At 48.5% G+C, this 15,658-nt stretch overlaps 2 protein-coding genes across 2 annotated transcripts in view; one reads left to right on the top strand and one right to left on the bottom strand.

Moving 5' to 3' along the window:
• LOC142988642 (stimulator of interferon genes protein-like) overlaps positions 1-15,658 on the bottom strand; it is a 114,422-nt gene that overhangs the window by 46,401 nt on the left and 52,363 nt on the right. The window lies entirely within an intron of this gene.
• Positions 7,098-15,384, top strand: LOC142988638 (ubiquitin-conjugating enzyme E2 D2). The gene is made up of 7 exons (XM_076137865.1): positions 7,098-7,381; positions 9,030-9,093; positions 12,579-12,610; positions 13,240-13,317; positions 13,404-13,509; positions 13,795-13,888; positions 14,081-15,384. Exons 1-7 carry the CDS (start codon positions 7,358-7,360, stop codon positions 14,124-14,126), a joined length of 444 nt encoding a protein of 147 aa, XP_075993980.1. The 5' UTR covers positions 7,098-7,357; the 3' UTR covers positions 14,127-15,384.

Raw genomic sequence — 15,658 nt, 5'->3', positions numbered from 1 at the left:
TTTTCACGTAGAAACCAGGAGAAGCTTCAGCTCATCTGAGGAAGAAACGTGAGGCAGAGGCACAGAGACTCTTCCTCTTCATACATGGAGTCAGATCATGTGACCTGCATGTAAACTGAATCAGCTGTGTGCATTTCTGTGTGTTGTGACATACACACACATTTATTCATGGAATTATAGATACGTGGACGAATCTGCATTTTGGTTTTAATTCTATTCAAACTCTGGATCCTGGAAACAGCACAGCTTCAGATGGGGGGGCGGGGGGGCGGGGGGGGAACCACTATTTCTAGCAGCACCCCTGCAAGGCTGCACTTCACACTCACACACGCACACATCCATGGCATGCACAGCCTTGCTGGAGGAGTGTATGCAGATGTATTTCCCCCCCACACACACACACGCACACACACACGCACACACACACACCCAGCCCCCCAACACGGCGGCACGCACGGAGTACCGGGGTTTGCCCGCCTGTCAGCTCCGCTCCTTCCGGCACAGAGACCGTGTGAGTGTGTGTGTGTGTGTGTGTGTGTGTGTGTGTGTGTGGCGGGGCGCCGGTGGGAGCGACGGTCGGCCGGGCAGCGTCGCGTGTGACGGGCTGCGTGCTGCCGCTGCCGCTGTGACCCACTCAGCACGACAGCCTGCTCGACTCCGTGGATCGCAGCCCGAGCGGGGGCCCCCGGTACCCCCATCCCCCCCCCCTCCCCGGTCCCCCCCCGCCCCCCCTGTAGCCGCCCACGCGTAAAGCACAAACCGACACATTGACAAAAGCGGTAAATCACACACAGTCCAGCGATGCATACCACCGTCAGGGCGGCGAGCATCATCACCGTCAGGCAACAGGCTCGGATACGCAGCTCAGCATCCTAAACTCCATTTTGTCTCTCATTTGACACTCAGTGAATGAAGGAGGAGACGCCGGGGGGACTTGGAGGAGGAACAACCACCAGCTGACATTCAGGTCCTCTGCCTCCACAAAACACACAACCGCCACTGACACGGACCCACGGGCCCGTCGCGCCTCCGTGCTCCTCAGCGTCACATCAGCACACATCTGCTTCCCGGGGCTCCTTTGCCCCTGAAGCCCATTAAGGGATTAAAGCCCAAACTCGGGCACCTCTAGGTGCGCCCTCGGCCTGGCAAAGTTGTCACCTGCCTGCCGCCTAAACCAACCGACCCCCGCCTCCGCCTCACGTTCGTCCGTAAATCAAAGCCGCTCGTCGGTGCGCAGGCCGGGCTGAGGAGGCAGATGTGCCGCCGCCGTGGAGCCAGCGGACACGGACACGTTAACGCGTTCAACATCCCTGAGAGTCGCAAAGTGAGAAGCCCCCCGCCGCCTCCTTCCCTCCCTCCTCCCCCGCTTTACATGCAACATCATCCCGTGACACCGTCCGACACGTCCAGCAGCGGGACCGGAGCACAAACGGACAAAGATCACGCACATTACGCACAAACATGTATTTACCTTTATGTCTGCCTTTCGCTGTCATCGTCACACTGCTTGATGTTTCATTGGAACAAGGTGCTCATCTCCCTCTCCCTCTTCCTCTCTCTCGCTCTCTCTCCTCCTGCTCGCTCTCTCTCGCTCTCGCTCTCCCTCTCTCCTCCTGCTCCCTCTCTCTCTCTCTCTCTCTCTCTCTCTCTCCCGCTCTCTATCTCTCTCTCTCCACCTTCTCTCTCTCTCTCTCTCTCTCTCTCTGTCTCTCTCTCCGTGTGTCTGTCGGGTATTATTCAGTAACACGAAACCACCGCTAGGAGTGGAGCGCGTAAACGGATCTCATGCAGCAGCACGCAGGGTGTCGCACAATAGCTCCGGCTGCACACTGAGGGAGAGACGCCCCCCTGTTCCTGGAGGGGGGCGGGGGGTAAGGCCACAGCGAGGGGCTGAATTCTAATAGAATAACGAGGGAAGACCTTGATTATAGCCCCCCCCCCTTCTCTCTCCTCCATCAGCACCACCTCCATCTCCCCTACATGGTTCACAGACTCATGGTCCTTTTATTATGAGGTCCTATATGTAAGTAAAAAAGTGGGGAGGGGGGCTGGATTCCATAGAACAGCATAGAGACGTGAGGAGAGGAAGAGACGCTGGGATGCGAACACAACACAGAGGACGAGTGACACATTGGCACAGAGGGTCACTGCTCACTGGAGTGCCCACATCTGATCACCTGGCAGGCGTGTTGCAGTAGGACATCCTGAGGTCGGGACAGGGACGGAGCTCTCTCTCTCTCTCTCTCTCTCTCTCTCTCTCTCTATCACAGGCCAAGATTGCAGTGTGGGCTCCTCTGGCAGGTGTGGAGGTCGTGCCTGGTGCTTGGTGCCTGGTGCCCGGTCGCTTCTCTCATCACTCGGTGGAGGCTCTGTGTGCTCTCGGCCGGTGACTCTGGAGGAGGAAAGGCTGCTGGGGCGCGATGCTTAGGTCCCTGTATTGTGGGAGATGACGGGGAGGTGTCGGGGTTTCTAGTGGGGGTGGGGGGAGGGGGGGTTTGACTCTGGAGGTTAGGGGGCGTGCAAAGAGAGAGAAAGTCCCTCCTCCTCAGGACGCCTCTGTGTGCTGTGCGGCAACACCCCGGAATGGCGAAAGAAGGAACTCCCACGCAGAGTCATGCACACAGACACACACACTCACACACTCACACAGCATCACACACGCAGACTCATACTGCCATCCTGTGGAGGCATTGATTGCAGGGCTTTCCCCTTAACGAGATACTGTATCTGCTGAGTGTGTGTGAGTGTGTGTGTGTGTGTGTGTGTGTGTGTGTGTGTGTGTGTAACTGTATGTGTCAGATGGAGAGATCACGTGGGCGTGTAGCTACTGTTTAAAATGTTATATTGAAGAACAATAACCTCTGGGACATGAGTGAGTGCTGATTGGTCACAACAGGTGTTTCCTGTTTCACAATAGAGAAAATTGTTCCTGTTGAGGCAAAATATTGAATTGTTCCTTAAATTTTCAGAAACAAATCGAGCTGAGAACAGAATCTGAACCGGCCCACTCACAACAATATGCCTATAAATGTTTCTATTCTGCTACTACAACTAACTTGACCTTTCACCTCTCTGCCCACAGGGGTCAGAGCAGATCCATCCATTTGGTTTATCATGAGGAAATAATAAATTATAATAAAGAACTTATTACTATTATTTCCTCTTGTGTAGCTGTCGACTGTGTGTGTGTGTGTGTGTGTGTGTGTGTGTGTGTGTGTGTGCGTATGTCCTCAATCTACAGTGACAACAGGGAGGTTGAGCGTGTAATTTGGGAGAAGCTAAACATTGATTTAGATTCAGATGTGTTTTCCCTCGGGGTCATTGGGGTCATTTTAGGTTCACAGGTGTAGGTGCTGTGTATATGAGGTGATGTAAGGTCAGCATGGGAACGAGATCTCAGGACAACTTAGTAAGAGTCATACTTCTCATCAAGGACGTCCCCCCTTTCCTTACAGCTCCCAGGAGATCACTGATCTGTCCTTTGCTGTCTTGGTGGAGGTGAACACTTCCTGCACCCAAAGATAATGTATAGAATGATAGGACATAGATACAGTGTGTACATATAGAGCTGTAGGCCTGCTTACCTCTGTAGATGAGGTCATGTTTTTGTCTGTTGCTTGTTTTTGTTTGTTTATTTTCAGGGTTGCTCAAAAATGATAACAGGAAACCAAGACATGTTAGTGGCATTATGCAGTGTGTCCAGGAGTTACACAGGATCCTGTCCGTTTGCTCAAAGGTAACACACACACATCTAAACTGATAAAGATCAGATCCATTCCTCCCATGTTGGCCTCTTATCAGACGCATGTAGTCTGGATCTGTGAGGATCTGGGTCCTGGAGTGGCTGAGACGATGCTGGTTCAGGTGCCCGCTAAATATGCGGATGTTGTGTAAAGACATTAATTTTTAATCGATCTCATTTACATCGTGTTGCTTGTTGTATTTGCTGTTTATATTCAGTTCAGATCAAAGTAAAATGCGGAGTTAATGCCTATTTCTCTTGAATAAAGAGATAAAAGCCCGACACTTCCTCAAAGTAGTGCGTTGTAGCGCTGCCCGGCCTGGTGACGCTGGTATCACTCCGCGGTTAAACTCCGGGTGTCATCTTAAGACTTAAACCTCCAAACATGAAACCAGCGGCTTGACAGTTATAAAACCCTGTTTTTATAAACGACCCGTGCGACCTGAAGGCGCAGTGTCCGCACGGTGTGGCGCTACATGCGGGCAGGACGGAGCTCGCTTCAGCGCAGGCAGACATTTTGGTTCCGCCCGGACCGTGTGAATGCGCATACACGCGTGCTGACACACGCACGCACGCACACACACACGCAGTTGCAGTGCGTCGTCGGCGCGCGGTGAGCGCATGTCGGCAGCAGCACGAGCGATGCAACAAAAAGACTTCCGGTTGGGCGCCTTGCTTTCAGAATAAAAGCGGAGCGTTTAACAGCTTTGAAATGAAATCAACTGTGATTCAATGTGGTGGTTTATAATCGTTATACCTGCTAAATTAAAGGGTAGGTGTAAAAGTGGATTACTTCATTTAATTTATCTTAAATGTGCAAAAAAGGCAGTTTCGGATGATCAAGAAATACAAATAATAAACACCAACAGACCAATTCAGCTAAAATGAACTCCACCATTCTCAATATTAAACGCCACCTTGCCCCATCCCAGATGAACCAACTGCTTACCCATATCATGTACACACACATACACACCGCTGTGATGACATGTATTACATACACATTACATAATAAATGAGAGAAAGATTCAGAAATCTCAAATATCGAGTCATAACGGGTGTTGGAAAATAATAGTGCTATTAGAATATACATATTTTTCCACTGTGCTGGCTGCAAGGTCTCTAGACTGACAGCCCTTTACAGTAGAGTGGTGTCGAAATAGTATACAGTACAATGTCATTGTGTTTGTGACGGCACATATTATCTGTCAACATCCTCCTGCTTTGTTTATTCAAATTTGTGGTTTCAAAAATACAAACCCTGGATGTCAGCCACAGTGTACAAAAGATATCTTGACAAAACACATGAAAAGGTGCAAATGCTGGCGCTTATTTTCTCTGTTTCAGCGCGAAGTTGAGTTGGAAAAATGGATGTGACAAATTACCATTCAAACGTAATAAATAACGCATCACAAACCTACGAGGCAGAGAGAAAAGCAGCTGTACAGTTTCTGTATTTCAGACATCAGCCCGTCTCTCTCACCATCTCTGCTCTACAACGTTAACCTAAAGTCGAAGCACAAGCCAACTTTAGATAGTTTGCTCAGGATAAAGTAGGTCACATACATCCCTGCATTCAGATAATTACATTTCACTTTGACAGCTCATACATCAAACATGAAAACACACACGGAATTAAGGAGTTCACGCCAGCATCAAGTAGAACAGCTTCATGGAACAACCAAGTGAAAACAGCACTGATGATTATGTTTGTATCAGAATGCAATTTCATACATTCATGTTGTCATGTAATCCCAATTACTGAAATATTAGAAATCTCTGCAATGGATGAGCGAACCAAACCGATGCAGCTGCAGTGAATCAAAACATTCAACCTTGATTCCTACGCTGTAACTATTCAATAACATTTTTGATAATAACGTTCATCTATCATTTTACACACTATCTTCCAAGGCCTTCTGTTTTTCAGGCCTTTGTTTAACTCCCTGCTGACTTTGATTTCCTCTGCACTTGTGTGTGAATATGCGAGACTGTTCCTATTCTCAAATTGAGTAATTTGACACTAAGGCACTTTTGGAGGCATTTTCTTAATGAGTTTAGGAGAAAGTCATTGCTGGAGATACAGACTGTGTCTCAGTGCCCCACATCTCATCTTTGTAGGAACACAATGCATAAATTAGGGACCACAGTTATATTCTTAAGGCATTGGTTTACTTTTCCAGCAGTACAAATGTATGATATCCGTCTGGGTAAACCACAACATAGAAGACTGAGAAGATATAAAGGCAAAATATGTTATTTTCAGTGATTTTCCCACCACACATCAAATTTCTATTTCCAAGTTGTAAACTTTTAACTGAGGGAATATAAAGTGTGCAGGAATGGACATAAAAGACACTGACAGACTTCTTCTTGGCTGCACCAGTTTCAGTTTAATCTTTGCAAATAATAAGGCATTAATATTTGGTTAACAGTTTGAAAGACATTATTGCATGTCTTAAGTTTACATTTTCACACAGGAGATGGATTTTGACCTCTGCCCCTCCAGCAGACATGTGGATGCAGTTTGCTATGGTGGACAGTTTTCTTACAGCGTTGCGGGCACTACAAATAAAAATAACAAATACAAATGTAAATGTTGCTGCTTGTTCCTCTGACACAAATTAAATGTTGCATAGAGTGCGTTGTGAGTTGTTTACGACTCTTGGCTTGTAACTTAGCCTGTCTTGACATGTGACCTGACTTGGAACATGAGTGCAGAGACTCTTGCACTAGTGACCTGCAAACCTATGACTCCCATCCGAATGATAATGTGATGACCGTCAAAGCAGTAGATAAAGTAGGAGACACCTCAAAATGCCACCATGTTCTATGTAACTCACACTGAGGGTTTATAAAGCAGGACAAAATGGCAGTGTGTGGCTTCACTGCGCTGGTTGCTCCCTGTGAAGCGTAAAGGATAGATTTCACGATCCTCTTATTCACTTAAGCCAACAGATCTCTCAGCTCCATTGATCAGGGCCTCTGGTCCATTCCTTGGACTAAGTTTAAGAGCAAGGGTGGCTGAGCATTTGCTGCTGTGTCTTCCAGGCTTTGGAAAAACTTCCCCTTGGACATTAAGTCAGACAGAGTCGTGGTCTCTGCTGAACGCTTTCTCAACACGTGTTTGTACAGACGGGCCTCTTATTAACATTTGTTTATCTCTTTCCAACGTTGATTGTGTTCCTGTTTGTTGTCTTGTAGTGGTGACATTTGTTCTTCACATGTGTTGTATAAATAAACGCGATCTTATCTTCGCAAGTGGAAATAGTTTGATGAGTAATTTGTCCAGTTTTGTGTAATCCAGCGTTTGAGTGGTTGAACTCTTATTATGAAGCGTCGCGGGCGGAAGTGTCATTGTTGTTGCTGCTGGCGGAGCGCAGGCCGCAGTGATTTGGTAGCCGCTGCAGTTGGAGGAAGGACCGCGGTTCTACCCTTCTATCTCTCCGTTTCGTCTCGAAAATTAGACCGGTGGTCTCTTCTGATAGCGATCAGTAACCTGAGTGTGCTGTAGCGGCGTTCTATGATCAATAAATCCTAGTATTACCCGACGGACAGTGATACCAATCGCCATTTTAATCGCACGTTTTCCCTGACAGACGCGCTAGCACAACAATGGCTCTGAAAAGAATTCACAAGGTAAGGAAGTGACCGCCGAGGCCCGGGACTCCGCACTTTGTCCGGGGGTTCGGTTCGAACGTTTAAGAGCTTCTACCGGACTCAAACATTCGCTAACATGCCGACCGATGAACCAAGCGGTTCCGTGGCTGTAGCTCGGCTCTCCGTCTCTCGGTATCTGGCTAACGGTCTGCGAGGAGCGGGCGACGCCAGTGAGCGCAGCAGCAATGCGCCGCTTTCTCTCGGTGCACCGGCGCCACTACAAACGGACCGAACCTACCGCCTACCTGCGCTAAAACGAGTAGCACTCGGTTCTGCCGTTGAGGTTCGACATAAACGGGCCGTGACGGACCGATGGGCTCGGAATGACCGCTGACGGTGTCGATGCTGTGTTTGATGCTAGCGGGATGTTCCGGTGCGGGCTAACCGGAGGAAGGCTTCTCCCCCCGGTTAGCTCCATTTCATCCGGTATAATTATTAATAAACGTAAACATCACCTTATTACCGAGTATTTCATTAATTATACATAATATAATGATGTAAAGTGAGCAAATTATCAACACTTAACAGCCTCCATGTTTTGACAGATTAGCTCCTCGGCTAACAGTAATTCTATTTAAATTGCAGATGAGCCTCGTTGTTGTTTTTAATATATTTTGTTATTTAACGCGTGTAGCTCTTAGCCTCTTTGGAATATAACTTAATTATATTTTATTGGTATAAATGTACCGACGTGTCTTTGCTCATGTATCGGTGTGTGTGTGTGTGTGTGTGTGTGTGTGTCTCTGTCTCTGTGTGTGTGTGTGTGTGTGTATCTTTTGTCTTCTTGTTAGCGCTCCGCTGTGTGTTTAACCCGCTATATTAGTCTGTAGTTGGTAATGGAGGTATAATTCTCAACATAAGTGTTATTATGGCGGTATAATCGTTTGGTATTTGACAGCAGCGGGCGCAGAGGAGGAGGCTGGCCGCTCGGCGGGTGTTAGCTGCCGGCTGCTGTTAGGCCTCACGCCTCGGTCCCCTGATGTCATGTCGCTGCTCCGTCTTTCGTTAGCTCCGTGCTAACGCCGTGTTTGGGTCTTACTGTCGCAAAACGAGCGAGCTAAAGGTGGCCCCCCGGTCGAGCGTTGCTAAGCAGCACGTATGTAGCTCACGCGGGGCCATCTCACGCTGCTGCCGGCCCGGAGCTGAGAGGGTAAATGTAGCTGGGATGTAGCGTTTGGTGCGCTGCGCTACACGGGGCCGCGCAGCTAGCCGCTACACCGGCCGGCCGACTGTCCGTCACACGTCCCGGCTCCACACCGGAGGAGACCTGAGCGCTGACGTAACGCGGCGGGCATCGAAACCGAGTGATCACTTTAACACCGGGAAACGCGCATCAGTCTGCCGCGTTAGCAGCGCGGAGAGGCTGCAGCCATTGATGCTGCAGAACTGGCCCACACACACACACACAGTGGTGGTGGTGTAACATGTTAAGACACACACGATGCTCAGCAGGTGTAAACACACATGTCAGTGTGTGTATGATGTTGAGCTCACAGTAGGTTGGTTCTGGTGCAGCTCACAGTAGGTTGGTTCTGGTGCAGCTCACAGTAGGTTGGTTCTGGTGCAGCTCTCAGTAGGTTGTTGGTTCTGGCCTCAGTGTAAAGTCATTGTGTTCTGTGTGTCTCAGGAGTTGAATGACTTGGCCCGGGACCCTCCAGCCCAGTGTTCTGCAGGACCCGTAGGAGACGACAGTAAGTTTAACCCCCCACACCCCGACACCTGCACCACCATGCCCACTGAGACCTCACCGTGTCTTTGTGTGTCAGATTCTCTAATAAACCCTCTGGTTCCTCCACGTTCCTCCATCTTCATCAGTGGTTGCATTACAGCCAAATTGACACCAAAAAGGAAGTGGTGCCTGCTGCTGTGTGTAAAGCAGAGGAGGCGTTAGCGCCACACGTATCGTTCTCTCACCATTCAGGCACATTCAGGGTTTTCAAGTGTGCTCGTTGTGGCTAAAGAGGCAAACTGGAGCATCGGTAAAGGTGCCGATGTCGGATGATGTCAGTGAATGGAGGAAGCACAGATCCAGGGTCCACCTGGATCCTCTGGCAGCTCATCAGGGGGAATTTAAATGGACGTGTTTAAAATTAATCTAAGAACATGAATTAGAACAAGGACCCCAGCTTGTTTTCTATTGAATTAAAATGTAGTTTCAGCAGATTCGTCCTTGATTCAGAGCCAGAAGACGTCCAGGAATCTATCTGTTCTGTTTAAGGGTTTAATTTAAATTTGTTTCTAACATAAGGGCCAGTGAGTCTTTACACGGCTCTGCCTCATTAGAGTCCCCTCTGCTCACATGTGGATTCAGAGATCAGAGTGGAACAAAATGGAATAAATGGATTTGTAGGGAGGTGATTCATCTTAACAAAGTCGTTATTACAATCAGCTTCTCAATCGTGTTTACAGAGTTAAGAGGAGGGCAGCAGAGAGGAACATGAATATAAACACTGACACCTCCTGTTTTGACCCTTTGGTTAATAACATCTGTTAATGGAGCCCAAACACAGAAACATCCTGTCTGCATGTTTGTCCATCATGAATACCAACACAAACACGTTTCTCTCCTTAAGATCATTGTTAGCAGCATTACTGTTCCCACTGAGTGCGGCCCCTGAAGTCGTCCTGTCTGCCTAGAGCTCAGAGCCGCCTGTGCTGCTGCTGCTCTGAATCTTCTTCTCCCCTCTTAAGCGTGTGATCTCTGTCATGCAACATGAGTACAACAGGGTAGGGTTGTTGGGAGAGGAGCTGCAGTGAATCCAGCCCTCTGAGCTTTAGGGGGTCCAGAGACCCCACATGAGGCTCTTTGGCTCTCTGGCTCTCTGGCTCGTCTGCAGACTCACAGCCGATACTCAGGCTTCATTTCCTATTAACAGTGATAAAGTTCCACATTTTCTAGACACTAATGTCTCTGAATGAACATCTGGCCTCCTGATATTAAAGAGCGATAAGATGTAGAAATATTTAATCCATCTGGCTTTGGTAAATCATCTTAACGTTGCCTTTCCTGACGTCAAAGAGCCAAAGAGCCTCAAGAAACGAGGCTGCAAGTCGCCTCAGTGCAGGAGATCAGAAGCTAATGAGCAGCTAAGATGCTACAGCTGAAGATCAGAGACACAACTTAGTGGTGGTGTTGTTGTTAGATATAATTAAGTAATTCAAATATGTCATTGTTAATTTTGGATTTTAGCCTGATCACCATCACTGCCTCCTCAGAATGATTAGTTTGAAACACACTGTGTGTGTCCTCCCACTGTCTACCTTATTCTGTCCACTCTCTGCTCCGGCCTCCAGAGCCTCAGACGGTGAGATGAAGCTTCATATTGTGATACATGAGAAGCTGTCAGCTGATCAATCAGCATCTGTGATGTAATGTGGAACGTTCTCACTCCTCTAACATCAGAACAAAGCTTTAGACGCTTTTTGTGTCTGATGGAGATCCTTCAGTTACCTTTGATTGACCTGTGATGTCAGAGTCACAGAGATGTGATTGGTCCTCCATGTCACTCTCATGGACGTTCCTCAGTCAGACTCAGTCACTGTTGCTCCTTCACCACTCAGTCCCACGTAAACATGGAGGCAAACCAACGTCTTCTTCTACGTCCACCTCCTCACTGACCTCCACACTGCCACCTAGAGGTTTGGTGGCGTACTCTCACGTCTACCCACCGACGTCTTGATCAGAGTGAATTATGGGTAAAAGGATGTTCTGATTGATGTGCCAGGTTCCGATGCGTCTCAGAGCGGTTCGGCTCTGGTGGAGCCCAGCAAGAGACGAGCGTCAGTGAGCTGCTGGTTCTGCTGACAGGTGCAGCGGGAGAGAGAGAGCCGTCATGCTGCAACAACCGTCTGTGTGTGTGTGTGTGTGTGTGAGTGTGTGTGTGTGTGTGTGTGTGAGTGAGGAGAGCCCAGCTGGTTGTCTTCAGCCTGATGGGACATTATCCCACATCATCCCTGTTGGTGTCAGAACAGACGTACCTGGCTGTGCTGTGGACTTCAGCTGGACTGGTTTAGACGTGAACAACATGGCCGACGACCAGCAGCTCTGCCAAACGCTCATTAGATTCTGATCTCGTGTGTGTGTGTGGGATGAATGTGTTTTGTCCTATTTAAGGTCTCTTTCCCAAACACCCAGCGAGGCTCGGTGCTTCAGCTCTCTGAGCTTCACATGAAGCTGCTTGCTTCCGTCTCAGTGAGGAGCAGACGGAGGCGCCGTCACAGGAAACCTCCGCTCCGCTCGCCTTCGCCTGCAATTAAGATGATAGATGGAGTTATTCCCCCGTATGTGGCATGTAGAACAGTAATGGATGGAAATCAGCACAAATTGCAGCAAACCCAGTGTAACAGAGACAGAATGACTCATTTAGAGCTGAAGCCTCTGCTCCTGTTAATCAATGACCGATCAGCAGCTGAGGCCTATCTTGAACATTAGGTCACACACACACACATGCATGTGTGTGATATCAGCTGTACTGGAGGCCCGAGCTCATGAAGCTGACAGCTCAGCGTGACGGAGATCAAACGTCCTTCACCACCAAACATGGCCGGCTTCTCCTCAGACCCCCTGTGGTGTAAATGTCACCGTCACTGCGTCTGGGATGAATCCAGGGGTTTCTCTCCATCTTTACCTGTTGGTGGCGTTGTTTCTTCTTTTAGACCTTTGACTCATAATAATGTAGCAGCTAACATTGATTAGCTATTTATTGCTCCAACTTCCTGCACGTGGCAGGTTTACCACCTCGGCCCGTCTGATCGACTCGTATCTTCATGACGTAGCTCAATGACTCAAGGACTCAGACTCAGGTGTGACTCATCTGAGGCGACCCTGCGACTCGGTCTCGTGCAGCTGCAGTGGTTTGTGAGCGTGTAGGCTAACGTGGCGTAGCTGCACGTTTGGGCCCGGCGTTTAGCAGGAGGACGCTTCCCTCCAGGCGCTTGTTGACACTTAAACGCCACAGTAGGAGGAAGATGTCAGATTTGATTCCTGCCATCCAACATCAGATCACCTACTGGACTCCAGCCAGACAGGAAGTGGTTTGTGTGATCATGTTTGCGGTGGCAGGTTCTGTTTTCTGTGGGAGCTGAGTTCAGTCTTCAGCTGAACCTTTATGATCTCACACACACACACACACACGATGATGATTTTAAGTGTTTTTCTCTCTGCTTCTTATTTCAGTGTTTCACTGGCAAGCCACAATAATGGGACCTGTAAGTACTCACACACACATGACGTCATGACAAACCAACACACATTGACTTAACATTTATTGTCACATAGCTCATAGAACAACACCCAGGCTCCAGTTTGGATATTCATCAACACCTTATTTTACACCAGAGTTTTCCAGGCCTACAGCGCTTAAAGGGTTAAAAACCTTCATCCTCATCATCACCACGCCCTCCTTGTTCTCTGAGGACGTCGTGAACCTTCTCACACTCAATTTTCATGCAGCCGGCAGACTTAGTGCTGCTGCTCTGTCATGATAAGCAGCCAGCAGCTCTGCCGCTCCATTGTTGTGTATGTAGAGCTGCACAGAGACTCCCAGCCTGGTGGTGGCGCTGTGGAGAGGGAGCCCCCCACACACACACACACACACACACACACACACACACATTTTCTTACTCTTAACAAAGCATTTTATTTTCTTGCGGTGGTTTAATTACCACACACACACACACACACACACACACACACACACACACACAGCATATGAAGCTGTTCTTTCTCTCTAACCAATGAAGGTTTAGTGTCTACATCTATCTGTGTGTGAGTGTTTCTATTATTATTATTATTATTATTATTGTCACTCATGTTGTTTTGTCTCCTCCTGCCTCAGAATGACAGTCCTTACCAGAGCGGGGTTTTCTTCTTGACCATACACTTCCCCACAGACTACCCCTTCAAACCGCCAAAGGTAACTAACACACACACACAAACTCACACTCACACTCACACTCACTCACACCTCATGGTTTCTTCTTCTTCTTCTCTCTCTCTCAGGTTGCATTTACCACAAGAATCTACCACCCAAATATCAACAGCAACGGCAGCATTTGTCTTGACATCCTGCGATCACAGTGGTCTCCGGCTCTCACCATCTCCAAAGGTGAGGCCCCGCCCCCCCTCAGACCGTAAACGCCTCGGGCCGCTCTTGGTCACATGTCGTTGGGTCTCCCACATTCAAACGCGGTGACTCTCTCTCTCACACACACACACACAGTTTCTGGGGCACAGTGAGTGCACCAGATGTTAACATCGGTGTTTATTACGTTGTGTAGGTTGATGTCATGACGGTTCATGTTTACTGGTGACAGTTTTATCTGAACGTCGCTTCTATTCCTTAATGTGAGAGCTGATTGGTTGACCTTTGACCTGCTCTGCCCCTTTCCAGTCCTCCTGTCCATCTGCTCTCTGCTGTGCGATCCAAACCCGGACGACCCCTTAGTACCCGAGATCGCTCGCATCTACAAGACGGACAGGGAAAAGTGAGTTTAACCGCCGAGCGTCACCGTGACAACACAGAGACAGACATAAATGTGAAATTGTTTTAATGTGTAACCTTTTAACTATTTAAATGACTAAGAGTGATCTCTCTCTCTCGCCCTCTCCCTCTCGCCCTCTCCCCCTCTCTCTCGCCCTCTCTCTCTCTCTCTCTCTCTCTCTTTCTCTCTCTCCAGGTACAACAAAATAGCTCGGGAATGGACACAAAAGTATGCAATGTAGTTGTGGTAGAATCATGGCCAACCACCTCTACGACATAAGGTTAGGGGAGCTTCAGACGTAAAGAGAAAAACAAAAAAAACATACAAACAAAATGAAAAGTTAAAAACAAGATCTTGTTGGTTTCCATTGGAGTGCTTTCTTTGAGCCACGCCTCCCCTTCACCAGAGTTCCTGTAAAACTCCCTCTCTCTCTCCCTCTCTCTCTCTCTCTCTCCTCCTCCGCTCCCACCTCTCAGCTAACCCACCCACCTCTTCCAGTGTACATATTCTCAACTTACAATGGTAACACCCCCCCACCCCCTCCCTCCCTCCCTCCACCCACCCCACTCCTCTCTCACTTCCTGCCTGCCTTGTGACCCCCCGACCCCTCTTACACCCCGTTAGCGTCTCGTCGCCGCGCAGGTTGGGCCGTCGACGCCCTCCCCGGTCCCCCCGTTTCTCCCACCGCACACCTGCACCCTCACTCACTCCAGGTGTTCATGACTCAAAGCATTCCTTTGAGCATCTGTAAATCTTGGAGGGGACCTTTTACTTTCTTTAAATTCTCCCCAGTTGGTAAAAGGGGGGGGAAGATAAGATGGAGGGATTTTTACACTCTGCACCCTTTCTTGTTTTGTTGTCCTTGTGATTTCCCAGCTGTAGAGGTGACACGATTCAAGAAAGCAGTTAAGGCACGTGAGTGGAGGGGCGCTCTGTATTTTATACAATGAATACTTCAAATAAATTATGGCAGGCCGTGTAAAATGCAACAAAATGGCTTAGTTTGGTCTTCTGTTGAATTCCATGAAGGACTTGAATTTCTCCCCACACCTCCCGCTCCCCCTCCCCCCCACCCCACACCCGAGTTGACCCCTTTGTACACACATAAACACACATGCACGCACAAATGTAACCCCCCCTTCCCCTCCCTCCCCCCCGTGTCACCACCGCCACTACCACCACCTTTTCTTTCTTCATAAAGTGGAGGTTCCGGACCAGGTATTTAAGCATTTTGTTTTCTTAGTTTAACCTGTGTTTTTATCCCCCCCCCCCCCCCATAACTCTTTAGGTTGCTTTTTTCTTTTTCTTTTTCTCTTCCTTTTTTGTTTGTTTTTGCTATTGTTGAATTAGAGGCTAACATCTTAAAGGCTATGGGACTGGCTTGGGCTCTGGGTGCGAGGAGAACACACTCTTCTTGCACAAAACCTCTGTATATTGAATTACCTGAGAGGCTCGTTGAGCTTTGTGTGTTGATTAAACTGTGTAATAAAAACCCATGACTCCTGTGTTGACTCATTTTTAGGATCTGCTGGAGAGGTGGAGGAACAGGAAGCATGAAGCCAGGTCGCTCTCTCAGACCACGCTGACACATTTCATTAGATAACGACATGCCAGCACCTCGCTGCCTGGCGGTGGTTACTCAATCATTTTATAATTAAACTGCTATAATTGAAGGGCCGTTTGGGGAATATCAAGTTTACAAAATGACGTGAGCGCGTAGCTGAGTGTGGGTGTGGATTTAGCAGGTGGGAAATATTTGTTAGTGCTGCATGA

This window comes from Genypterus blacodes, unplaced genomic scaffold (assembly GCF_046128005.1).
Source record: "Genypterus blacodes isolate CSIRO-AG114 ecotype Tasmania unplaced genomic scaffold, CSIRO-AGI_Gbla_v1 ptg000340l_1, whole genome shotgun sequence".
Classification (NCBI taxonomy): domain Eukaryota; kingdom Metazoa; phylum Chordata; class Actinopteri; order Ophidiiformes; family Ophidiidae; genus Genypterus; species Genypterus blacodes.
The sequence above is the reverse complement of the archived record's forward strand: the minus strand, read 5'-3'. Positions and strand labels throughout refer to the sequence as shown.

Coding starts and splice junctions, on each gene's coding strand:
- LOC142988638 (XM_076137865.1), top strand. CDS start 7,358: ATGGCTCTGAAAAGAATTCACAAG. Junction 13,318..13,403: donor ACCCCTTCAAACCGCCAAAG/GTAACTAACACA, acceptor TCTCTCTCTCAG/GTTGCATTTACCACAAGAAT. Junction 13,510..13,794: donor GGCTCTCACCATCTCCAAAG/GTGAGGCCCCGC, acceptor GCCCCTTTCCAG/TCCTCCTGTCCATCTGCTCT.